At 45.9% G+C, this 25502-nt stretch overlaps 1 protein-coding gene across 2 annotated transcripts in view; it reads left to right on the top strand.

Moving 5' to 3' along the window:
• Positions 1-8239: 8239 nt before the first annotated feature.
• CACNG3 (calcium voltage-gated channel auxiliary subunit gamma 3) overlaps positions 8240-25502 on the top strand; it is a 67384-nt gene continuing 50121 nt past the window's right edge. Inside the window, exon 1 of one of the 2 annotated variants that reach the window (XM_053365911.1) lies at positions 8240-9488. In XM_053365911.1, coding sequence (XP_053221886.1) covers positions 9278-9488 — 211 coding nt within the window. In that variant the 5' untranslated portion in view covers positions 8240-9277. The remainder of the gene's footprint in view (positions 9489-25502) is intronic. The other variant, XM_053365910.1, reaches the window with a different exon arrangement.

Genomic DNA, 25502 nt, shown 5'->3' with positions numbered 1-25502 from the left:
GGAGTAATTTCCCTTCATTTCGTTTGCTGCAGCTTCCTCTAGTGACACGTTTGGCTTTTGTGACACTTCCCTTAATTATGGCAACTGATGACAAAACCATCGTGACAAATGACTCAGCTCTTTTTCGAGGGTGCAGCAAAGGAAGCCTGAAGCCAGCTTCCTCCACTTCCTAAGGTATATCTGCTTGCGTGGGCACGACACGGGCAGTGAGCGGCTCTATGCCATCGGCCAGGCTGGGCTGAGATGGGAAGCATCCAACAGAATGATTGCTCAGCCTTCCCTGTCACTTTGGTCTTGCTCATCAGAGAGAAGATGTGGCCGCCTCCTTCATGTTTGGGAAGAGTGACCAGGAGAGGCAACAGAATGACCTTCCCAAACCTTCTCCTCAGGCTGCCTTTCATTCATCTCATTTGCATTACAATTCTCTTCATTAGGCCTGAGAGGATGTATAGCAAATCAATTAAAGAACGGGACTGGCTGAGACTGCAGCAAGTCAGTTCCTTCAGCAGATACAACTGGGATTTAACTCACAGGGCTAGGAGGAATCAGAATGATATGGGTTCAAATCCCAGTTTGGCTAGGAAGCCATATGGGGTGACTTTGGGTAGTCATTGCCTCAAAGCAATGTGCACAGGGGGGCGAGGTAGGTACCAGGTGGGCAACTCTGGGAGCATTCCCATCTTGCCCCCTTCCTCACCTGGCTCAGCAAAAGCATTCTGAACTCAGAAGGAAATCTCAATGGCAAAGCAGGTTTACAGAGGAAGAGGCAGGCCTTCAGGTCCCAAGAAGTGCAGGGCTTTGTAGCACTTCGCATTCTGCCCAGAGACACTGCAGAGCTTTTCCAAAAGTGGTGAGAGATGGTCCATCCAACCTCTTCTAGTCAGCAGTTCTGCAACCTTAGTTTGCAGTAGTGATGTATGGAAGTGAGAGCTCACTGGAAGGACAGATCGTGAAGCTGAGGCTCCAATACTTTGGCCACCTCATGAGAAGAGAAGACTCCCTGGAAAAGACCCTGATGTTGGGAAAGATGGAGGGCACAAGGAGAAGGGGACGACAGAGGACGAGATGGTTGGACAGTGTTCTCGAAGCTACCAGCATGAGTCTGACCAAACTGCGGGAGGCAGTGGAAGACAGGAGTGCCTGGTGTGCTCTGGTCCATGAGTTCACGAAGAGTCAAATACAACTAAATGACTAAACGACTAAACAACAACAACAAAGTTTGCACCAGGAGAAGTTTCCAAGCCATCTTCAAAGAAACCTCACATACAATGCATTGCAGTAGCATAGCTAGGCCACTTATGGCCACAGCCAGGCTATCTCTGTCCAGAAGGGGCTCCTGATACAATACATCACCCCAAGCCGGCAATGAGAACCATTTCCCCCCATCTGAGCCTCTAAAGCATTTATAGATGGTTGGGAAAATAAATGCCACTTTCAACTCTTCCTTGGTGACCTTCACATTGCTCCATGCTCCTCTTGAGTTATTTTCCCTAACTGGAAAGTGTCCTGGATATGTAACAATGCCTCTTGTTCGTCTGGATGGGGACATGTGGGGATAGGCAGGTTGTCTTCTTCATGGCTAGAGCAAAGTCCTCTGTGCAAAGCTAAAAGACACAGGTGTTGTTCCTTCATGCCTCTGTCCTTGCCAACCTCTACTTTCGTAGAAGCATAGAATTGTAGAGTTGGAAAGTAGCCCCAAGGGTCATCTATTACAACACCCCTGCAATGCATGAATCACAGCTAAAGAATCCCTGACAGATGCCCATCCAACCTCTGTTGCAAAACCGTGAATGAAAGAGAGCCGACCACCTTCCATGGTAAGCTATTCCACTACTGAATAGTTCTTCCTATCAGAAAGTTCTTCCTAATAGTGTTAGTCAGAATATCTTTTTTTCTTTGTTCTTTTTTGTAATTTGGGTCCATTGGTTTGGGTCCTGCCCTCTGGAGCAGCAGGGCAATCTCAGAGCAACCACAGTCTTAGGAGAGACAATTTGGGAATTCTGAAGGTCAAGCAAGCAAGGATATGTTGGGGTCTGGGACAAATTGCTCAGGTGATGAGAAGTTGGTTCAGAATGGTGGGATGCAAAGAGGTATATAAATATAAACATTTTGTAGCACTTTTCAACTCCCTAGTTGTATTTTTCAACTTCCTAAACTGAAACTCAGAAGCTTCAGCTGAGGTGAAGCAGCTGAGGATTTTTCTGAGGAAAACCAAGTTTTGGCAAGGCAAACAGATTTCTCCTGGCTGAATCACACATTTCTGGCTTGATTGACTATTGCAGGTCAATCAACAACAACAAAACTTAACTTCCATACAAATCACGTACACCCACAATGTTCTTGCAAAGGGGCTTATGAGTACTGGCAGGCATGTAGGCACGTTTTAAATGCTTTTGTTGATATTGCAGTATTGTGATTATTATTTTTAAATTAAATAAACAGCTGCAAATAGAAATTAATGTCTTAATATATTTGAGCTGGGGCTTACTGGGGCTCAGGCTCCTAGAATTGCTTTTCAGGGTCAAGAACTCCTCCTGGAAAATGTGAAGTAAGGAATGAACATGTGCAGAGTGACTTTTCCTCATCTCCACTGATTAATCTCAACCAGTATCAGGGATTGTTGCTCGAACCAGGAACCCTGATGGCTCAGGCGGGACCCTCATCTAGTAGGACCTACCTGGGACTCAGAGCCCTGTTCTGGTACAGAAAATGAAAGGGGTGTACAACTGGAGGTCGTGGAACAGGTGAGCAATATGGAGCGACTGCCTGTCAGCTCCAACACTTTGTACCCGCAAAGTACTTTAAGTCCTTGCTTGCAGCTGGGTTGATCAGGCTTTTTCACAGGCACCTCTCCTTTTCCTCTGTGGTCATAAGATCTGGAAGCATGCATAGCCTGCATTGCTCCCTCAAGACAAAGTTTTCCTCATGTGAGTGCTTGAGCAAACACTGACGGCAATTCCTTTCTTGCAGAAGTATTTCACTGCACAAATTAATCTGGCATTGATGCACATTGAGGATATATATTTAGATATATTCCCTAAGTTCATATATGCACTAATGAGGTCTGAACTGGCAGAGACTGACCAGGGGCCATGATGGATGTGGCTCAATGAAACAGTCATCCCAGTTTGCAGCAGCTGTGAAAAAAAGGTGGATTCCGTATTAGGCAACATTAGGAAATAAATTGAAAATAATACTGCTGACATCATAATGCCTTTTTATATGTGGTGTGACGGTGGAGTCCTAGTTGATGCACCTCAAGAGGGATATTGTAGACACAGAACGGTAGCCACTAAAATTATCAAGGGACTGGAGCAGCTCCCCTATGAGGAAAGATTACAACAATTCAGGCTTTAAAATTTAGATAAAAGTGGGGGGGGGGGCAACAGCCATGTGTCCAAGACAGTGGTCTTCAACTGATGGGTTAGGACTCACTAGTGGGTCATGGTCTGATCTAAGGTTGGTCTCAACAGCAGCACTACTGCCATACAAATATATGGTGAAAGATTAAGAAGTGGATTCTCAAATGCATTTTTGAGTTAAAAGTGGGTCTTGGGTCTGAAAAGGGTTCTGGATATAGGATAATAATACACGGTGTGGGGAGAGTGGAAAGGGAGAAGTTCTCACGCTTCCTCTCTCTCACACCCACACCCATTAATGTCCCATTATTCAGGGCAGACGACAGAAAGTGCTCTTTCACACAGCACGTAATTAAACTATGGAATTAACTCACAGAATATGTAGTAATGGCTACCAATTCAGGTGGCTGTAAAAGAGGGTTTGGAAAATTCATAGAAGATAGGGCTACGAGCCATGATGCCCATCTACCACCTCCATTGTTGGAGGTGGTGTACCTCTGAGTACCAGTTGCTGGAGAGATAGCAAGTAGGGAAGATAACAGTTGTGCCCAGGTCCTTCTGTTCCATGTTCAGGTTCTGATATTCCAGGTTCGGCTTGGAGGCTTCCCAGAGGTATCTGGTTGACTACTGTGATAACAGGGTGCTGGATGAATGAGCCTTTGGTATGATCCAGTGGGGCAAGTTCTGATGCCAACCCTTTGTTGGAGAACATGCTCTCCAAGTTTAGAGTTGGATAGAGTCACCCATAGCCCTGATCTCATCTGGAGAGCCAGACTTCCAGGGCTGGCCTGAGCCCCACAGAGAAATGAATCACTGTGTTAATCCCAATACAGCCAGAGGCTTTTTGGTGGCCTTTATCAAGGCTGTTTCTCAGCTTCACTGTCCTTGCTGTGAAATGGGAATGATGGTGCCCTTTAACTCACAAGGGTGTCACAAAGCCAAACAAGGAAAGTCTGGTTTCTGCTTTGCTGTCAAAGCAGAAACCATTCTGCATCCATGCCTATCTGTAATTTCCACAATGCATACCATGGCCAAGTAAATAATTTGCTTTCATATCACATACATGCAGGTTTAAAATAACCCTTTAATTCTAGAGCGGTTTTGGCAGAGATGCATTTTGAAAGGTTACGTGAGTCATAATCCAATCCAAACAGCAGCAAAAGGAAGCTTAAGAAATCTAACGACCATAGAAGCACATCCAGAAGGAAACTCGGCTGGAGAGATACCATCCATTAAAGAGGGCAAGTGCCACAAAATGCCCCGTTCAGGGCACCTGTGAATTGGGCTGTGTTTTTATGGTGTTTTTTCATGGCGTCACTTGAGCAAAAGACCAAAATGCAAGAGCTGGTTCCTAGGTAGAAGCAGACAGCTGTTAGTAAGCAAGAGCAATGCAATAACCTATCTTGAAGACAGTGTGGGAGCTAGAAGGGTAACAAACACCTGAGAGAGAGGGTACCTGGGAGAGAGCAGGATAGGAAGGGATGAAGCTGAGCAATGAGTATGCAGACTGAGCTTTTGCATTATGAAGACTAAAAGCCTCAGCCAAAGTTGTCTTGCTTACATGCTTCCCATTAGGGTACCTGGTTGGCCACTGTGAGACGAAGATGCTGGACTAGATGTTCTTATGTTCATCATTCAGTGTAATCCTAAATTGGAAGACATAGATATACATTGAGGCAGGGAGGGAATGTTGAGGAGTGAGGTCAGAGGACAACATAATGCCTAAAGAAAAGACAATGATAATTATATCCAAGCAAAATAGTCATAGTCGCCATAAACAAAATGCTGGTGGTGATGACACAATCATTCTAGCATGGCTAAACTGAATGACACGAACAGTGGAATAAAAACTGAAAATCTCCATTCAAGCCACAGGTGACAGAATTGAATTTCCTGTTAAACTGCAAATCAGTCCTTTCACACTGGAGTTTCCCTTTGCTCTAACGTGGCTCTTTTAAGAGACGAATTGGACTGTTCTGTGAGATTGAAATATTTTCCCACTGGTTTCTGAATATTGCCTTTCTGATGTGATTTGTGCCCACTTATTGTTTTGCAGAAAGCCTGACTTGTTGGTCTTGTGTAATCTGCTTTGCTGGCAGATTATATTGCATATAATCTACCATATATTTTGGAAGATGAGCAGGTGAATGAACACTCTGATGTTGTGGGTTCTATAACTAGGTTCTATTGCTAGGTTCTATAGCAGTGTTGCCAGAGTAGATATGTGGACAGAGCTGGAATCTGGGTCCATTGCAGGGCCTGGTCCTTGTCTTTGTGTGTCTGTTATGTGGCCTGTTGTTGCTGGTGAATAGCTAGTTTAAGTTAGAGGTGGGGGAGACATCTGTAATACCTTCCCCCAAAGGCTTATAAAAGGGAAGAATCATTATCCTGGGTGGGCTGTAGATCCTTGATTATGACATTATGAGCTTGGGGGGTCAGTCTGAATGATGCCCTAAGTCCCTTCCAGTTCTTGGGGTCATGTACCCAGCGAGGGTTAGACTCTAATGTAGGAGATTGCTGGACTGGTCAGACAAGTTTCATTGTAAGACAATGACCTTAGCCAGCCACTTAAGTGTCATCATCAGCATCCCAAAATAATAAGCTAGGTTGCAAGTGGCTGTGCCTTCCAAGCTAATGGATGGGTCTTTCCTCCACACCACCTCTCCTAGCTGCTATGTAGGAGAACAATAGCCTGCATGGGCTGTGTGAACTGAGCTTGATAGCAGGCTGGAAGCGGGAGACACAGACATGCTTGCTCTGTGCTGGATCTAAAGCTTCAAATAATGTAGAAGCATTATCTTTTCAGGGTGTTAGTGTTGTGAGCCCCTCCATCTTATGATCAGGTTGTGTATATATGTGTAAATAAAACAATATATCCTAAGGACAGCACAGTCTCTACTGGCCTTCATTCCAAGGAACCCAAATTTGGGTAAGCACTGGAATCCCTGGAGTCTCTTGCCACTCAGAGACTGGGGTGGCATGTAACTATTCACTGGAGTGGTTTCAACAAAGCCGGTGGGTGACAGAGAGGTGTTCTGCCATTTTCCATTATAGGTCTGTGCTACAGTGGATTATTCCTAGGCACCTGCCTGCTCTTACTAAACTGCTTTTTCACATCAATGGGTGGAGATTGCAGCCTAAGAAATGACTGATGCAAATCCTTAAGCTGTGAGCCTCTCTTTGATGAGTCAGAGCAGATGCAGTTGTACTTTAGGGCTTTGTTGCAGACAATGGATTTTGTAGCATGTTCTGGATGGGAGCTAGATGCATGTAGATACACATCCTTAGTAGGGTTCTGATATAAAGTTGAGCTTATATATCCATTTTTAGGTCACTGCACAGTCATGTTCAGAAAGTGAGGCTGCCACCTGGATGGGTCTAGGCTCAGGTGGATGGTGAGGTGGAAGTTCTGGTGGAACAGCATAAGCACTGTGTCCAAATGATAAGGATGGGAGACAGGAACTGAGAAAGCAAATGGTAGTTCCAAGCTGGCCATGAAAAAGTTAGCAGATTGTGAAGCCATGTCAACCTCTATGGTAGTGCCACAGATCTGGTGCTCCAGCATAACTAGCCATCAAACTCTGTCACTTTATACTTACCTATAATTACCTCAGTTTGGGGAAAAACAGGCATCTCCAACCTTGTATATGGTCACCTTAACTATTTTGAATCCTTATGGGCTGTCTGGAGAGTCGATGTGGTGTGGTGGTTAGAATGTCAGACCAGGACCTGGGAGACCAGGGTTCAAATCTTCACTCAGCCATGAAGCTCACTAGGTGACTTTGGGTCGGAGGGGGAGAACCGTGTAGGCCACTTTGTGAGTTTCTTGTAGAAAAGGGGGGTGTAAGTGCAATAAATGAATACGCATTTCATTTTCCTGTGACATCACTTCGCTCCATCCATTCCCCTCTGTGGGGGAAACTCTATATTTATCTACCTACAGTATATGCCTATTTAGGAGTACCTTCCACACATTTAATGAAGTGGACTCTAGTTCACAAAAGCTTGTGCCATAATAAGATCGTTGGTCTTTAAGATCTCACAGGGAAACAAAGGGCTCCAAGCAACTTTGCTAGTAAACTAGCACTTTGATTTTCCTTTAGTCAAAAGTAGTGAGATGGTACTCACATGATAGTACAGGAACACAGGAAGCTTCCTTATACCAGATGAAACCAGTAAGTATTTTCTACACTGACAGGCATCAGTTGTCTGAGGCTCCAGACCATGTTCTCCTCTAGTCTTACCAGGAGATGCAGGGTCTTGAACCTGGGACCTTCTGCATGCAAAGCAGATGCATTTCCACTGAGCTAGGAAACATAGGAAGGAACATATACAACATCAGCCCATTGGTCTATCTAGCTCTATATTGCCTGCACTGATGGGCAGCAGCTCTGCAGCATTTTTGCTAGGGGTCTATCCCAGCCCTACCTGAAGATGCTGGTTGCTGAACCTGGAAACTATTGTATGCAAAGTAGTTGTTCTATCCCTGAGGTATAGTCCTTCCCCACAGCATCTTGATAAACCTGTGGGAAAGTTTTTGTGAGTGTTATAGGAGAGAAATGTGTACTTGTGTGCGTGCACATGCCTGCGTGTGCATACCTCGTGTGCCTTGCTTGTGTGCGTGAGGGGGGGAGGGAATTGAGTTCCCTGGAAAGCCACCCCCCCCCGCCTCGAACTCTCATGTAATCAGCCACTTCTCTACCTTCTCCTCGGCTCGGTTCTTCCTTCCAGGCAGCTGTGCGATCTCTGCATCACTCGCTTCCAGTATTTTGGGAGGGACATGGGCAGCTGGGACAAGCAGCTGCTCACCAGTCCGAGTGTCAAAGCTCAGCTGCAGGCGGCGGCGGCGGCAGCAGCAGCAGCAGCAAGAGCAGGAGCAGCAGGAGCAGCAGCAGGGAAGCGCCTCGCCTGCTGATGGGAGCAGCCATCCTCCTCCTCCTCCACCTCCTTCACCAAAAAGTTCCAGCAGAATCCCTCCTGGAGAGCGCCGGAGGCGAGTGGGAGGCGCCTCCTTACATCACAGGGAGCCGGAGTCTAGAATCGCGGGAGCTGTCCACTTCAGCACCACCACACTCCAGGGCACGGGCAGGCGCGCAGGGAGCTGTCCGCTTCAGCACCGCGGCGCCCGAGCGGGCGGCGGCAACAGCAGCGGGAAGGGAGCGGCCCTCTCCTGCCCAAGGAGCCCACCCACCCCGCTGCTTGGCTGGGGGGAATCCATCCCTCCAGCGCCGAGCTGGGGGCGGGCCTGCTCAGCACCACAGGGGACCCGGGAGTGACTTCCCTTTCCAGTCGCGGGCTCCGCACCTCTGGCAGTTTTCGCCGCCGCCGCCGCCTTTGCTTGTCGCTTCAGAGACGGGGAGGGGGCTTGGGGCGATCTCCTCTTCTCTCCATCGCCAGTCGTGGGGGATATTTCCACCCAGCTGCTTTTAAAGCACCTATTTCTGTCTATTCCACCCGCATCCTCTCTCCCACCTCTTCCTCTCTGTAGCACACACACGCAGACACACACCGTGTTGATCTCGAGCTCTTTGGAATTTTTATTTATTTATTTTTTGCTCTTGTGACAGGCGTCTGGCTCTCCCAGGCTGAACCAAGGACAAGCCGCACGCCTCTGAGCCCGGCGTGCGGGGTCTGGATCGGGGATGAGCAGCAGGCGCCTGGCTGGATCTCAGCCTCATGCTCCATCCAAGAGGGGCAGGGAGGAGATCCCTCGAAACGCAGAAGACCAGCACCTGAGGAGCCCGCGGGGTCCCCCTCCTCTGGTGTGGAGAGCCCGGTTCGTGTAGAGAAGGGGCAGCCCTTCCCCTGCATGACTCCGGCCCCCTAGCTCCAGGGGAGTGTGAGCGACACCTTTGCCTTCTTTCTCCCTCTGCCTTGCCTTCCCCTCCGGTTGGCTGCCCACGATACCATGCATCATTATGAGGATGTGTGACAGAGGTATCCAGATGCTGATCACCACCCTGGGAGCCTTTGCAGCGTTCAGCCTCATGACCATCGCGGTGGGCACAGACTATTGGCTGTATTCCAGGGGGGTGTGCAGGACTAAGTCCACAAACGACAATGACACCAGCAGGAAAAACGAAGAAGTCATGACCCACTCGGGCTTGTGGAGGACCTGCTGCTTGGAAGGTATTGAAACCCAACTCTTTGTTGCCAGCTCTGGGCTTTCCTCGTCTTTTGGAAGTGAGCTGGGATGGGGTGAAAGGAGGACTGCTGGGACTAATGTTGTAGCACAGTCAGGGGAAGTGGTGTTGCTTCCATGGGGAAAGTTTGGCTTTGCCTGAGAGATGCAGAGAGAACCCACAGCCCTAGAAACTTCCCTTTGGGCCCTTAGAGTCTCAAGCCTTTACCTGGGTCTGCTTCTAGCTTCGGACTCTGCTCTGACTTCTTTTTGGCTAAACATTGCAGTGTGGGTCTCAGGACACAACACCGAGGTGGGAAAGGGCTGTTGCACACTTGTGGGCTTCAGACTGGGACATTTGGTTGACTACTGTGTGAGAACAAGATATTAGAATAGGTAGATCCAGTTGCAGGGCTCTTGTGATGCTCTTACGGTGTCCTGCTCCATTATTACATGTCTATATGTTACAATCTATGCCAGGAAGACAGGCAAGCACTAGATGGTCAGGTAATGGCAAAGCCAAGCCCTGCCCATTGAGAGAGTAGGAAGGGTTGAGAGAGTAGGAAGAATATATTTTCATGCATGCTTTGACTCCTGCAAAGATGGGACTTGAATTTGTGCCGCAGGGTAGGCTGGGGTGACTGTTTTCTCTGACCAGGGCTCACTTGTTGCAGAGGTGTGTGTGTGTGCATTTAACAAAAGGTTCCTTGGGAAACTGATCATGAACCAAATGACCATTGAGCAAGTCGAGGTTTTTTTTGTTTTGTTTTTAGTGTTGTGGTGTTTTAGTTAATCCTCCTTGGCTGTGGAGATGGTGTGGGCATTGAAGGAGTGTTATTAGGCAATGACAAATACCAGCATCCAAAGGAGCACTTGGATTCTGGGTTTCTCCCTTTGTGTTATTGAATGTCACCTTCATTAAGATCATGGTGTGAATCTGAGGGGCTACAAAGGGACTTCTACAATATGACAAGAACACTTTACACCTTCCTTCCTTCCTTCCTTCCTTCCTTCCTTCCTTCCTTCCTTCCTTCCTTCCTTCCTTGGTTTCCCTCACACTCAGTTTCTCCTGTTGTCACAATAGTTATCTGTATGTTATGAGAGAAAGTGATTTAAGCCACATACGTAAATAATCCCAGGAGGTACATTATATTCCCCACCACCACCATTCCCCACAAGCAAGACTAAGTAGACTAGCACAGCTGCAGGTTTTTAAAAATGAGCTAATCCCCACCCCCACCCCACCCTTCTCTCTGTTTCAAGCCACAGAGGTTTGGAGTCTTTCTCTGTCTTTACACACTGTTGCAAGAGAATGCTGATGTGGTCCATTAGCCTGGTGGTCCTCAAACTTCCAGAGAGCTGGGCCAAAAAGGAAGCCAAATTTATCTCTCAAGCTGCCTGTTATCAGGAGCTTCAGTGAGTCATCAGGGAAGTGTTCCATGTCTCTGCCCACTAGTCTTTAACCGCTCCCCCCCCCAGCTTGTGTAGGTGGATAAATGCAAAGATCCCACTCTTTGGCAACTGCTGCATGAAGCGATGTGGGGAGAGGGTGTTCTCACTGCCCACAGTCCCCTGTCAATGCCTCTTCCCTGTGTATCCCCCATCCAGAAAACCTACTCTAGCTTATATATAGTCTTGGCTCAGCCTTCCTCGTATCTTTCTGTAGAAGCTTCAGTTCACCTTTTGCAGCTGATCATTGCTCCAGGTGGGCCATGTGAAGAGGTCCATTGAAGGGACAGGCGGTCTGATGTCTTTGAGAAAGAGGCAGGCAGCTCAGTCCAAGGTCAATGGGTAGTCAGGCTAAGGAAGGTCATGAGAGTGAAGGGTGAAGGGGTGGTGGGGGTGGTGGGAGTTCAACCATCCTTCTCACCTCTATGCCAGAACAAGAAACAAGGCACACTCCTTTTTCCTGGAGCAACTGATGGTCATTCTGTAAGCCAAGGACTTAAGAGAGACAGAATTCTTCTGCAACCCAAAATGTCCAAAGGGGGGGAGTAAATAAAAGAGGAAAGGATGGAGTCACAAACATTAGTTGGTCCAATATTTGCCCCCCCCCAAAAAAACCCACTTTTTGTCTCAAAAAGACACACAAGGTGACTATATAATTTCAGTCTCAGTTCCTTACACTGGACCAAGCTGAGCACATTCACACAGCATCCAAATTCCTCTCAGGAGAAAGAAATTGAGACAAGCCCTCATGTTCATCACTCAAGAGTCCCAAATACCCGAGTCTTTGGCATCCACAGTACTCACCAGCAAGGCTAATTCTATTGCTCTTGATGCTAACTGCTGCTCCAAGATTTGGTTTTAGCAGTAGTACGTATCTAGGAGGTAGATATTTTCAGGACGCACCTTATTTCTGTTGTTGCAAGTTGTTTTAAACTGTTTTAACTGTTGCAACCAGCTCAGTGACTTTAGGGTGAAGGGAGGGTGGTGGTGATGACGTCCCATTTTCCTAGAGACAGAAAATTATGGGGAGGCATCACTTGGGCCTGCGTCACAACGTAAGTGCCTTGGAGCTTAAGAGAGGCTCCAACAGGCATGTTGGGCAGTAACTTTCTTCTGATTGCAGCGGTTGCTTCTGTTGCCATCAAATGCTGTGTCAATTTAACACCTGGCTGTGAATGGCTTTCTGGCTGCCCAGTGCTTCATTAGCCTCCTTGTTATGCATCTCTGGACTGGGAAATTATCTGGCTCCGTTGATCAATGGAAGGATCTGTCTGCTTCGAATGTGATGCTCAGAGATCTGAGTAGAAAGACTGAGAGGCAATTTCTCTTTCCCCTTTCCTCTCACGCTTATGTAGTTTGGAATATTTGATTTACAGGAATGGGATACAGACACCATCCCTATGTTGCAAATGGTACTATGTGTGTGTAGGGGGCTTTATTTCGAATCTCAACTCAGGCAAGAGCTTGCTAGGTGTCATTAAGTCAGATGTTGACAGGCAGATTAGATTGTTGGACTAGGGCCTGGGAGAGACCAGTGTTCGAAACCCCGCTAAGCCATGAAGCTCACTGGATGACCTTGGGCCATTCACTGTTTCTCAGGGTTACCAACCTCACAGGGTTGTTGTGGGCATAAAATGGGGAGAAGGAAAACTACATTGAACTCCTTGGTGGAAAAGGTGGGATAGAAATGCAGTAAATAAATTAGAAAAGTAATGAAATGGTTTGAGCGACAACGCTCATCAGCCTTGACTTTGGGCTGTGCTGCATGAGACTGGTGGGAATTATCCAAAACACAGAGGTGGATGGGAAAGAAAGCTGAGAGTGGCTGCCTTAGGCAGCCCTCAACCTGCACATTCTTGGTGCAGTAGAGGGTTGATGATAATATCAGACTACTTTTCAGGGTAGTTGTGAGGATTGCGGAGTGCTGTGAACACCTTCAATGTTCATGTAAATTAACAGTAAATATTATGATGATGATTTCACTTTATCTCCATGGGAGCAAGCAAAAGATATCCAAACTCAAACAGGTGTCGGGAAGCTCAAGGTCATTCCTGAAAGAGGTAGCTGCTCTTCCATGTTTAATTCCTACCTAAAATGGGAGACACTTTGAGGCTCAAGCTAAAGAGTGTGGATTAATATTTCTTCCAACATTTAAACAGAGCGGAATCAAATTTATCCTCCCTCCATCCCCCACTACAAAAGCACTGAGGCATCAAACAATGCAATAGAGTTGCCAACTTTTGAAGCAGCCTCTGTAGCTCTGCCTGTAACGGATGTGAGCAGCCTCGTCTGCCGAGTCCTGCAGATCCAGTGCCTGTTAAAGGCACAAGAGCAAGCCAGGCCTCCTTTTCTCCCTTGCCCTTACACTCCAATCAATGGCCAGTTGTTGACAACCCAGCATTGTTGAAGAAGGTCAGCTTCTTGTCACGAGAAGGCGCAGGCACCCACTTGCCCTTTGCCTGGGAGTTTGCTTTGTGATCTGCTGACTGGTGTGGTGCTCGAAGAGCCGCAGTTTCCTCCAGCAAAATTTGAGCAGCAAAACTGTCTAAAGGGAGAGGGAGGGGACATTTTGCCCCCTCCTTTCCCAGCTGAGCTTCCCATGAACTGGTCAAGTACGTAGCTTGTAGAAGAATCCATTGGGTCTGGTTCTTGGTGTGTGTTTTTTAATAGAATATTTATTGAGATTTTACAAAAACATAAATTTAAAAAAATACAAAGAGAAACATAGTAAAAGAAAAAGATAAAGAAATCAAAAACATCATAAAAAATAAAAATACAAAATACAAAAAAAAAGATGAATAAAAAAGAATTAAAAACAAATCCATTTTTTATAACTTTAAATTCGTTAGCTTGTTTCCTTGACCTCCTCACACCTCCCCTTTTTGTATTCCCAATTAAAATAATCAGGTCAGCAAATCCTTACCCTCTTTCATTTGTCTTAACTCTATATCTTAACATATTGTACCTCTATATTTTCATCTTTTATCAATTCATTTTTGCATATTCTCGTAACTTTGTTGCTAATGCCACTTATTTCCAATCCAACATCATATTTAACATTCATTAATTTTACAGTATTTCTGAAGATAGACTTTAAATTTCTTCCAGTCTTCTTCCACCAACTCTTCTCCCAGGTCTCGAATTCTGCCTGTCATTTCCGCTAATTCCATATAGTCCATCACCTTCATCTGCCGCTCTTCCAGGGTGGGTAAATCTTGTGTCTTCCAATACTTTGCAATGAGTATTCTTGCTGCTGTTGTTGCATACATAAAGAAAGTTCTATCCTTCTTTGGCACCAATTGGCCGACTATGCCCAGGAGAAAGGCCTCTGGTTTCTTCAGGAAGGTATATTTAAATACCTTTTTCATTTCATTATAAATCATCTCCCAGAAAGCCTTAATCTTTGGGCACGTCCACCAAAGGTGAAAGAATGTACCTTCATTTTCTTTACATTTCCAGCATTTGTTATCGGGCAAATGATATATTTTTGCAAGCTTGACTGGTGTCATGTACCACCTGTATATCATTTTCATAATATTCTCTCTTAAGGCATTACATGCCGTAAATTTCATACCGGTGGTCCACAACTGTTCCCAGTCCGCAAACATAATGTTATGACCAATATCTTGTGCCCATTTAATCATAGCAGATTTAACCGTTTCATCCTGCGTATTCCATTTCAACAGCAAGTTATACATTCTTGAAAGTATCTTAGTTTTGGGATCTAACAATTCTGTTTCCAATTTTGATTTTTCCACCTGGAAGCCAATTTTTTATCCAAATTATAAGCCTCTCTTATTTGATAATAATGAAGCCAGTCTCGCACTTTATCTTTTAATTTCTCAAAACTCTGCAATTTCAATTTATCTCCTTCTTGTTCCAAAATTTCCCAATATTTTGGCCATTTGGCCTCCATATTGAGCTTTTTCTGAGCCTTTGCTTCCATTGGTGACAACCACCTTGGGGTTTTATTTTCCAATAAGTCTTTGTATCTTATCCAGACATTGAACAGTGCTTTCCTGACAATATGGTTTTTAAATGCTTTATGTGCTTTAACCTTGTCGTACCACAAATATGCATGCCACCCAAAAACGTTGTCACATTGGGTCTGGTTCTTGAAGCCAAGGATACCTGAAGCACTGAGATGCTCCTGCTGAATATGAGAAGCACATGGCAATCAGGGGCTTCTCTAAGAAATCATCTGGGTGTATTCTCAAGGATAAAATCCCAGTGCTAGCTAGCTCACTGTTCCAGATGGCCTTTAAAAGTGTTTCAAAAGAGGTGCAGAGAACAGGGATGGTGAACCCTACGGCCCTCCAGGTGTTGCTGAACTCTCATCAGCACCAGCTAGTGTGGCCAGTTGTCAGAGAGAATGGGATTTGTAGCCCTTGCCTGTGCTGCAGGCAGTAATGAGTTACAACGACTAAATGGAGCTTCCATGAACAGAAGGAGTCTACCTGTGAACCTCAGGTGCTGGAAACAAACATTGTATCCATGTGTTACTTGCAGGTTTCTCAGACGCTTCTGCTTGGATGAATGTTGGGCTAGACTGAACTTTGGTCTTTTTCGTTCAATATTACTCCCACGTCAGGAACTCTTATCATCACAATTTCCCTGAGTACCATGAGCATTAATAACACTGAGAGAGGGAGAAAGGTACACACACACACACACACACACACACACAGAGAGAGAGAGAGAGAGAGAGAGAGAGAGAGAGAGAGAGAGAGAGAGAGAGACTTCCTTTGTTAAAATGTGCTAAATGTGTCTGACTCCTAGTGCTCTAAATGTTGGCGCTCAAAGAGTCAGCACCCACCGATCTAGTAACCAGTCCTATGAGAGGGGCATAGTTATGCTTTTGAATTGAAAGAAAAGCACTCTGTACCTGCCCAAGCTCACTAATTATTTCACAAGCTCCCCAGCTGCTAGACACGAAATAATAAAATAAAATAAAATAAAATAAAAGCTCCATGTTGCTCCTCTACTCCCATCAACCGTTCAGATGAACATCACAAACTATTTGCATGTCCAGCAGAAAATTCACCTGCATTTGGAAGCCAGCCAGAATGACCAGGAGAAGTTACCGGAACATCATGAGAAGCAAATGAGGCAATTGAGGAGCATATGACCCCCCCAAAAACCCTCCCAGTGTGGAGGAGCCCTGTCATTGCAGTTTAATTAAGGGATTGAGGTGGAGGACTGAGTAGGAATAAGATGCATGTGAAAATGTTGTTACCACACGCACACCATGGTGGTGCTACTGCTGTCAAGCCTGTGGTTAAGCTAGTATTACACACACACACACACACACACACACACACACACTCACACACATACACACACCAGTGGGGGGTGGATTGCATGATCTAAAGTGCCTTCAATGCAAAGGAACGTCGTTCAGTGGCAAAGTATCTGATTTACATGCACTGTGTCCAACTTTCAATCCCTGATATCGCCAGTTGGATCTGGAAGAGACGCCCTGAATGAAAGAGAGCAGCACCCTGCCTGGAGAGATGCTGCCAGTCAGTGTAGACAATACTGAGCTCAATGGACCAAATGGCCTGACTCAGGATAAGGCAACTTCCAATGTTCCTAATGCTTGGAAAATTCAATACCAATAGACTGGTAGCTATTATATTTTACTTATTCCCATAATGTATTTTTCGCCCAGTCTTCCTCACAACTGATCTCAACGTACAGAACAAATCTATTTAACAACGAAGGCATGTAAAGCTACCAGGATTCCTGACCCACCTACCTTGCATGCAGAAGATCCCAACAGCATCTCTAGGGCTGGGAGAGACCCCTGCCTGAAACCCCCTAACTGCTGCTGCCCATCACTGTCAACAGTACTGAGCTAGATGGGCCATAGGAATGCAGCTTCTTATGACCCCAAGTTCTTACAGCTACAGATCCTTAAGAACAACAGATTATGTTTCAGAACTCCAACAATAATATGGATTAAAATGGATGTCCCCAAATGCCTCAGCAAAGAAATGAGGTTTTGCCTGAAGCTGGAATAAAAGAAAGTCCATGTCAGACATACCTCTGAGGGGAGGGCGTTCTACAAGCCAGGGACCATCACAGATAGGATCCTTATCAGGCTCAGAAAAAGGTTTAATTCTCCCACTGCAGGGTTTGAAAGAGCTTAACCCTGACTAGATCAGCGCTGTGCTCTTTTACTCTATTGCAGGGATATAGACTTCTATTGGTGTGTAGCAAGGGTGGTTTTTTAAACACTGAACCAATTTTTATATCATTGCAGAAAGACTTTTTTTGTATTTTTAAAAATAATTGAAATATTACAACAGTTCATTCAGCTTTTTAACTCTATTATCAAGGACTGCAGTTTTGTGTTCATTGGGTCAAATAGTTCAGTTATTCCGATTATTTCAATCAAACATTGAATATTATGATATTATTCATTATGAATTTATATAGCCACCTCATGGAAATGCATCTGGATGCAAGAATTATGCTTGTCGTTGTCTGAAAAAACAATATAGTTCGGATTCTGTCCAAAAGATATACAGCGGTATCTCTGGTTACGTACTTAATTCGTTCTGGAGGTCCTTTCTTAACCTGAAACTGTTCTTAACCAGAGGTACCATTTTAGCTAATGGGGCCTCCCACTGCCGCTGCACCGCCACCACCGCCATGCAATTTCTGTTCTCATTCTGAGGTAAAGTTCTTAACCCGAGTTACTACTTCCGGGTTAGCGGAGTCTGTAACCCGAAGTGTTTGTAACCTGAGGTGTTTGTAACCCGAGGTACCACTGTAGGGGGGAAAGTAGATGCTGTGAGTTTTATTGAAACATGCTGTCTAAAATCTCTTCATGGAAAAATATTAGTGACTTTTAATTTGGGGGGGGATCACCACATATTTTGGCAATAGTACGTTTTGAATTGTTTGCAGATCCAGTGTTATATATCAGTTTGAAGCTTCACATGAAGCCTCCTCAACCTCCATGATCCCTAGCTAGCAAGACCAGTGGTCAGGTATGATGGGAATTGTAGTCTCAAAACATCTGGAGGGCTGAGGTTGAGGAAGCCTGTTTCAGATGCACTCCTTCAGATCGCTTTTGATTCATTCTTTTGTCTAAATTACTGAGTGAGAGAGTTGGGAGGGATTTATATGAAAGCAAATCAGGGGGGGGGCAGGATGTGGCAACATCAAAAGGAATAGAATTTCCCAATATGTGATTTTTGTGAAGCTATTTGTATGCAGTGGAGTCGGCAGCCTTCCCCAACTTAGTATCCTCCAGATCTTTTGGACTACAACTCCCATCTGGCATAGTCAGGTTGGTCTGTAGAATACTGGGTCTGATGGGAGCATTGCTCTCTGGCTATGGCTGATGGGAGATTGATTTATTGATTTATTGATTGATTGATTGATTGATTGATGCATTTGTATCCCACCTTTTCTTCCTCCGATGACCTTAAGGCGGCATACCTAGATCTCCCCTGCCTCATTTAATTTGCACAACAATGCTATGAGGCAGGTTAGGCTGAGAGGCAATGTTTGGCCCCCAAGATCACCCAGTGAGCTCCATGAATGAATGGGGGGGGATTTGAACCCTGGACTCTCCAAGCTCTTAGTCCAGCACTCTAGCCATACCACTGCACTAGCTCTCTTTTAGCAATCAGCCTCATCTTAATAAACCCCCTCTTGCTCTGCAGGTATACTAGGTGAGCACCATTTAGTAGTTATTAGATATTTAAGTGCTGGTCTCACATTTCTTCCTAGGCATTGGTTTTCATTTTATTTTAAAATCTAATAGAATTTGTAGAGGATCTAACTGCAAAGTGTATCCAGTTATACTATTTATATGGATTATGACCCCCCCCCAAAAAAAAGTCTACTAATTTTTCCCAGATGTAGCATGCAGGCATTGCCCACACTTCCAACCTGTGTCCTTGACATTAAGATATATTTAATGTTTTCCCCAGAGGGCATATAGTCAGAGGGCATATTAATACAATATTCTGAATATAACATATATTGAAATAAACTTATTTCACGTTGATTCCCCCCCCCATGGGACAGGGAGCTTTCAGCCATCCAGAGTTGTGGCTACATAATTCTAGACTTAATTGTCTTACAGGAGGCCCCCTTTCTATGGGGCATGACTACATTACACACATTTTCCCCTTCCCCATCCCCTGCCACGTCATTCCATATTTTTGCATTTTGTTTTACATTGCATGTTTTTATCTAGTTTAGTATAATAAGTATGCTTGGTTGGGGAAGGAAACTTCAAAGCAGTTTACAAAAAGATAAAACAATAAAATTATCAATAAAAAAAATAGCAAAAATAATTAAAATTATGAAAAGTTTTTTTAAAAAAAGATTAAAACTTTCTAAGCATCTGGGTAGGCTTGTCTAAACAAAAATGCTTTTAGCAGGCTCCAGAAAGAGTACAGTGAAGGTGCCTGCCTCATATCAATAGGCAGGGAGTACCAAAGTATAGCTGTGGCCACACTAACAGATCGATTGCCTTTGCATTCCTGATACGTTAGAGAAAAGGGTTTGTCAACCCTGATATTTATAAAAGAAATACTCTGAGCATGTGCAGTTTCACATTCAATTTTATTTTTTAACTGTTTTTATTTCATTCTGCAATATATAATAAACAAGAATGGTGACATTTCCATCATAGCTGCAGTATTTCTGGCTACAGCCCTGCACATGGAGCCTGCAACACATCATCCACTGAAGTGAATGGAGAATTCTGCATGTGCAGACGTTTTGTGGCCACTCACAGGGGCTGGGAACTTCAAGACTTGAGGTGCAAATGCGGGCCCCCACGCCTCTCTATCTGGCCATCAGAACTCTCCCCAAGGCACAGCTTTTGCTGGCCACGAGTGGCTTTGCCTGGCTCTGATGTGTCCTTGAACTCTAATAGCACCTCTTCCTTGTCTGGATGGAAGATAGAGTGTGGTGGGTCAGTGTGTGTTGAAACTAGCCCATTGTACAAAGGTAAAATGCTCATTCATTGTTCTGCCCCCTTTCCCTTCTGGCTCCACCTACCACAGACATCTGGCCCCCGGAAAGTTGCTCAGAAGGCAATGCGGCCCTTGGCCTGAAGAGGGATCCCCGTCCCTGAAGGATATCACTGGTGCACATTCAGTTCTCTGGTTGAAGTGATGTGGGTCTATAGGAATGTGGTTGTCAGAGGTCCTTGCCGTATATACCAGCCCTTCCATCGCTCAATTTTCCTCTGGCATCTCCCCAGCCCCAAGCTAAAGTTCCAGGGGGAAAACCCTTTCGCTTTGGGCTTCCGCCATGAAATTATTATCGCTTTTATTTTTGATTGATTTGCACAATACCGTTCTAATCACACTCTCAAAATGTTATACAGTAAAACCAAATCTCGAAAACAGCAGGAAGGATCACCTGCCACCAGCGAAGCACTTAACCAGCCTCAGGCACCCCAGGAAAAGCCCTCGCAGAGGCCCAATATTATCCACTGTTTGGGCTATAATGAACCAGAACTTGACACGGATCCAGGCTTGGGGGGGGGCATGGAAGGTGCCAGCGGGAATCCAGGCTTACGCCTTTGATTAAGGCGGCCTCCCGCTGGGCTAAAGAACAGCTCCTGCCCGATAACTAGCGCCTTATCCCTTTGCTCATGTATATTGACAGAACTCAGCAATGGGTCAATAACAGGCTGCCAGTTCGGCGTCTGCTTGAAGACACACGATCTGAGATTTCTCTACAGCATTTTGAAAGATGGGGGAGAAGCGGAAGACACAGCAGACTGCCAGATTGCTCTGGCCTTTTCAGGCAGGCTGACAACTCCTGGAACATTTCTGATGACACTCCATCACCCTCGCTTCCTCTAATGAGTGCCAAAGAGTTTGGGAACAAAACGGGCCCACCACCCAAAAAGAGGAGGGCACCACAGGGTTCCTTTCCAGGCTGACTCTTGGGAGGTGGGCATACACGGCAACATTTCATTTTCTCAAATGTTTAGAGTCTTCTTGTTTTAAATCCTCTCTCTCTCTCTCTCTCTCTCTCTTTCTTTCTTTCTTTCTCTTCCTTTTTCTTTCTTTCCCTATAAAATTTAAATGATAGCTAGAGGTATATACTCCAAGTTTTGCCTAATGGGCAGGGATTGAATCACTGCTAAGCCTCTCTGTAAGAGTAAAGCTGAACACCGTATCAATCTCTGAGACCCAATTGTGCTAGAGGAAGATTTAAGGGAGTGCAATTGGTTTTCACACTCTTGGCACTGACTTAGAATGGAAGGCGAAATGCTAGGAGGGGGAAGAGAATTGGTGTTGCACAGGGCGCTACTGAAATTTGCAAGCCCAAAGTCCACCACTGCTTGTGGATGATGACCCTCTCCCCCACTCATATGATGTCAAGACTGGTGGGGGAGGACTGGACAAATTCATGGAGGAGAAAGGGCTATTGAAGCCTACGATCCATGTTGGCTATGTTCTGCCTCCACATTTGGGGGCTTCTGAATACCAGTTACTGGGGATTGCGGGTGCAGAGAGTGCTCTTGTGCTTCTGTCCTGCTTGCAGGCTTCACAGAAATGTATCTGGTTGGCTACTGTGAGAACAGGATGTTGGACTAGAGGGGCCACTGGCATGATCCAGCAGGCTCTTCTTTTGTTCTTAAAGAGATGAGAGGGGCAGAGCTTGTGATGGCATAATGTGCCTGTAAAAGGGGTGGCATAAGTAAAGAGTATCCCTCGAAGTCAATGAAGGAAGAGCCCTACTTGAAGGGCTGCCCCCTGCCTGAAACTAGACTGGCCAGGCACATGAGAGAACAGAGCTGCTGACCCTTTAATTGCTTCTTTTACACAACTATTAAAGGCATGGGAGCCCTGGACTCTGTTGCATCAGGACATTCAAACCTTTCTAACCACAAAGCCACAATGCAGAAGAGTCCCATTCTGCAGCCAGCCACTATACAGAAGCGTTCATCAGCCCTGGCGAGGAAACAGTTGACCAGAACATGGTATGGAGAGATGCTCTTCTGCCCCATGTCTGGAGAACTAGGATTAAGTGAGTGGGTGCTTTAGCGATGGGGCATTTGATGATAGGGAAAACTTTGCACAGGAAACAAAAATACCCAGGAGCCATGGGAACTTTCCCCCAAAATGGATGGGGGAGAAAGGGTAGATAGATAACAGTTGTGTTCTCAGACCTTTTACAGGTGCTGCAATTCCAGACTTCAAATATAAATACTCTCAAGAATCGGCAACTCCAAGGACAAGAGGACCACAACAGGTAAAAAGCAGAGCCTTTTGCATTCCTCCCATCTCATTCCAGCTTACCAACCCCACACCCTGGCTCAGCAAGGTGCAGCAGCATCTCCCACAAGGGCTAAGTATGTCCTGTGCACAAAAACAGGGAATCTGTTGACTGCCGGCCCCTAATCTAGATCAGTTCTTTCACTATGCACTGGCACAAACAAAGGGCAGCCTGGTACCATTGTAGGCGAACCATCTGCTGGATCCTGTTTTTCCTAGCAGGATCAGAGCCAGGGGACATGAAGGCCGAGCTCCCCACTCCTTGGGGCTTCTGGGTGAGGGCTGTTTCATTGGTGACAGCATCACCCTCTTTGGATGCAGACCCCAGGCCAGCTGCCAACAAAAAGAAATCATAGAACTGTAGAGTAGGGAGGGACTTCCAAGGATCATCTAGTCCAACCCCTTGGAATGCAGGAACCGAGGCTAAATGGATGGAACCTGGCAGATGACCATCCAACCTCTGTTGACTAGAAGCACTTGGGGGGCTGGAGCCCCCTCCTCTGCCACTTCCCCAGGAGTTGTCTGCTGCAGCTTCTTCTCATTGCTCATCACTACCACTAACTATCCCCATGTCTCTCTACAGGCAACCAGGCAGCCCTTTACACTCACGGAGGAAAAAGTGTTCTCTACTCCCCGGTGCCATAGAGGCCACAAGAGAGGCCTAGACCAGCAGCAGGTGACTCGTGAGATGCCAGATGTTCCTCTGTGGGGTCATTACTTTCCCTGCTCTCGCATGAGTCCTGTCCCTTTCCGGAATGTGTGAGAGACAGGGTCGCAACCAGAGCAGCTGTACTCTATGACACTGCCAGAGCTCACTCTGCCATGGATGTCATTCAATAAAAGACTTGATGATTTCAGCGTTGCCTTTTTTCTTAAGTGAATGAGCTGGTGCCTCCAGCACTGCCCCCTTCTTAGTCACCCCCTTGGTCTTCCCTATGGGACACGAGAGGAGGACCAGGAGGTGTGCCACCACAGCAGAACGGGGGGTCTGCATGCTGGCTGTGGGTCTTGCTGCTGGAGCATTGTCAAAAACAATGGCTGAGAGGGCTACATTCTGAATACAAGTTGCTGGAAACCTAAGGAAGGAAGAGTGCTCTTGTTTTTGGGTCTTGCTTGGGGGTTCCCTTTGAGGCATCTGGTTGGCCACTGTGAGAATGGATGCCGGACTAGATGGGCCATTGGCCTGATCTAGCAGGCTCTTCTTAAAAGCATTTGTGTGTGTTTTAATAAGTCTTCCATTCTCCTCATATGGCTGTTGCCAGTGTGATAAGCCAGCCGGCAGAGCTATATCAGTCACCCTCTCTAGAAGGGCTTCTGGAGAGGATGTCCTGCAAATGCTGGCAATAAACTGAATTTATCCTGAAATGCAAGGGAGGTGCATCTAAAGTATTGGGCATGGCACTTGACAGGAGGAGGCCATAGGCCATTGCATCACTCACTCGGATTGCCTGTGCCATGCTGCACACTCTTGCAGGAGCAAACTGAACACCTTTTGTGGGCTTTTGTGGGCTGAAGATACGTTGTTCCAGCTGAGGTCCTTCAGTACTGAGCTGTATGGCTAGATGATTCATGTGGAGCTGAGGAGAGCAGAAGGAGGGCCACAGCTCAGCAGCAGAATATCTTGCTTTGCGTGCAGATGCCCCAAGCATCAATCCCTGGAATCTCTCAGTAGGGCTGGGAAAGACTGAAACCCTGGAAAGCCTCTGCCAGTCAGTGTGAACAATATTGCTGTAGGTGGCTGACACAAGATAAGGCAGCTTCCTGTTTTGTTCCTACATCATGGGCTAGACTAATTGCAAATCTTTCTGTTGTGCGGCTGTGTGGTGCTCCTTTATTTAGCATATATTTGTTGTTTATTTGTAGTTATAGTCCACCTCCCGCCAAATGGTCCTGGGGTAGGATAGGAAAATGTCACAATTCAAGCAAGCACAATTTTCAATCAAAATACAACACCTCCCCCCCCCAAAAAAAGTACAGAGCAGCCAGTGTTAGCAGCACAGCAGGGCATAGCAATGCAGGAGGAGGAACCCATCATCAAAAAACATGCAGGGACCAAGTTGCACCTCAGAGGGGTGGTCATTCCATAACCTGGGAGCCACCATGGAAAATACCTTCTCATTCAATGAGGAGCCCTGAATTCTAGTTCCGCTCTCATTATTTTTCACCCAAAATCATTGTGTGCAAGACACTGAAAGGGAACCAGTGATGCAGTGGTGAGAGTGTTTCAACTAGGAGCTGGGAGACCAGGGTTCAAGCCCCTACTCAGCTATGAAGCTCAGTGGGTGACCTGGGGCCAGGCACTGCCTCTCAACCCCAACCTACCTCACAGGGTTGTTGGGGGGGATTAAATGAGGAGTGGCGGAGAACCATGTCTGCCACCTTGAGCTCCTTGTAGGAAAGAAAGGTGGGATATACGGTAAATGCAATAAGTGAAACTCATTTGAGGCTGGTACTCAGGTCTACTCTCTTTGATTCCCTGCATCCTTGCTATCCTTACACATTGCTCAAAGAGAGGAAATGTGTCGCTGAAAAAGGAGGGCACCTATTTGCATAAAATTTGCATGTGCTCATCTAGATGTATAGCTGCAAGTTGAGGAATAAGTGCTATCATTTAAATAGAAATTATTTAAATGAATTCCACCATCATAGGAACAACTGTGGTCTGCGCCTGCTCAGGGTGCCTGCCCGACTGATAACTGTTGATAAGCAACTTCAGGGCTCTCACCCTCTGCCCATACTTAGCCTGCACTTTCTCCTTCTGCCGGACTTGCACATTTCGGCTGGAGTGTTCCATGCATGGTTAATGTGGGGGCAGCGCTGGTGCGCAATCTCATGATTGGTGGGTTGCCAGGTACACTGTGGGAGTGTCTGTCAGTCGTGTCTCTACAGCTATTTTTGCACTTCTTACTTTGCTCTCAGGAGCATGTAGGACTGCAACTACAGAATGCCAGCCATTAGCTCTGGCATGGCAGCCACAGGCAAGCTGGAGCCACGGAAAATGCTTAAGAATCAAGCTCCATCAGAACAGAAGAGGGGGGCTTTCTTCCAAATAAAGTAAGCCAGCGCAGAGTGGTGGCAAAGAGTCTGAGAGTACAAGGTGCCTGGAGTTCAAAACTCATCTCAGCGCCTTTTTTCTTTTCTTTTCTTTTGCAAACAAATGTTTTGAGATTGCTTTTGCTTTTTTTATTGATACAACAAAAAAAGGAAAACGCAGATACAGAATTACACACAAGAATAACAATAAACACAAAATTTTCTTAACAAACAATAAAACATAAGTTGGTCTTAACACTATAGACCCGACCT

The sequence above is a fragment of the Podarcis raffonei genome, chromosome 14 (genome assembly GCF_027172205.1).
Source record: "Podarcis raffonei isolate rPodRaf1 chromosome 14, rPodRaf1.pri, whole genome shotgun sequence".
NCBI lineage: Eukaryota > Metazoa > Chordata > Lepidosauria > Squamata > Lacertidae > Podarcis > Podarcis raffonei.
The sequence above is the reverse complement of the archived record's forward strand: the minus strand, read 5'-3'. Positions and strand labels throughout refer to the sequence as shown.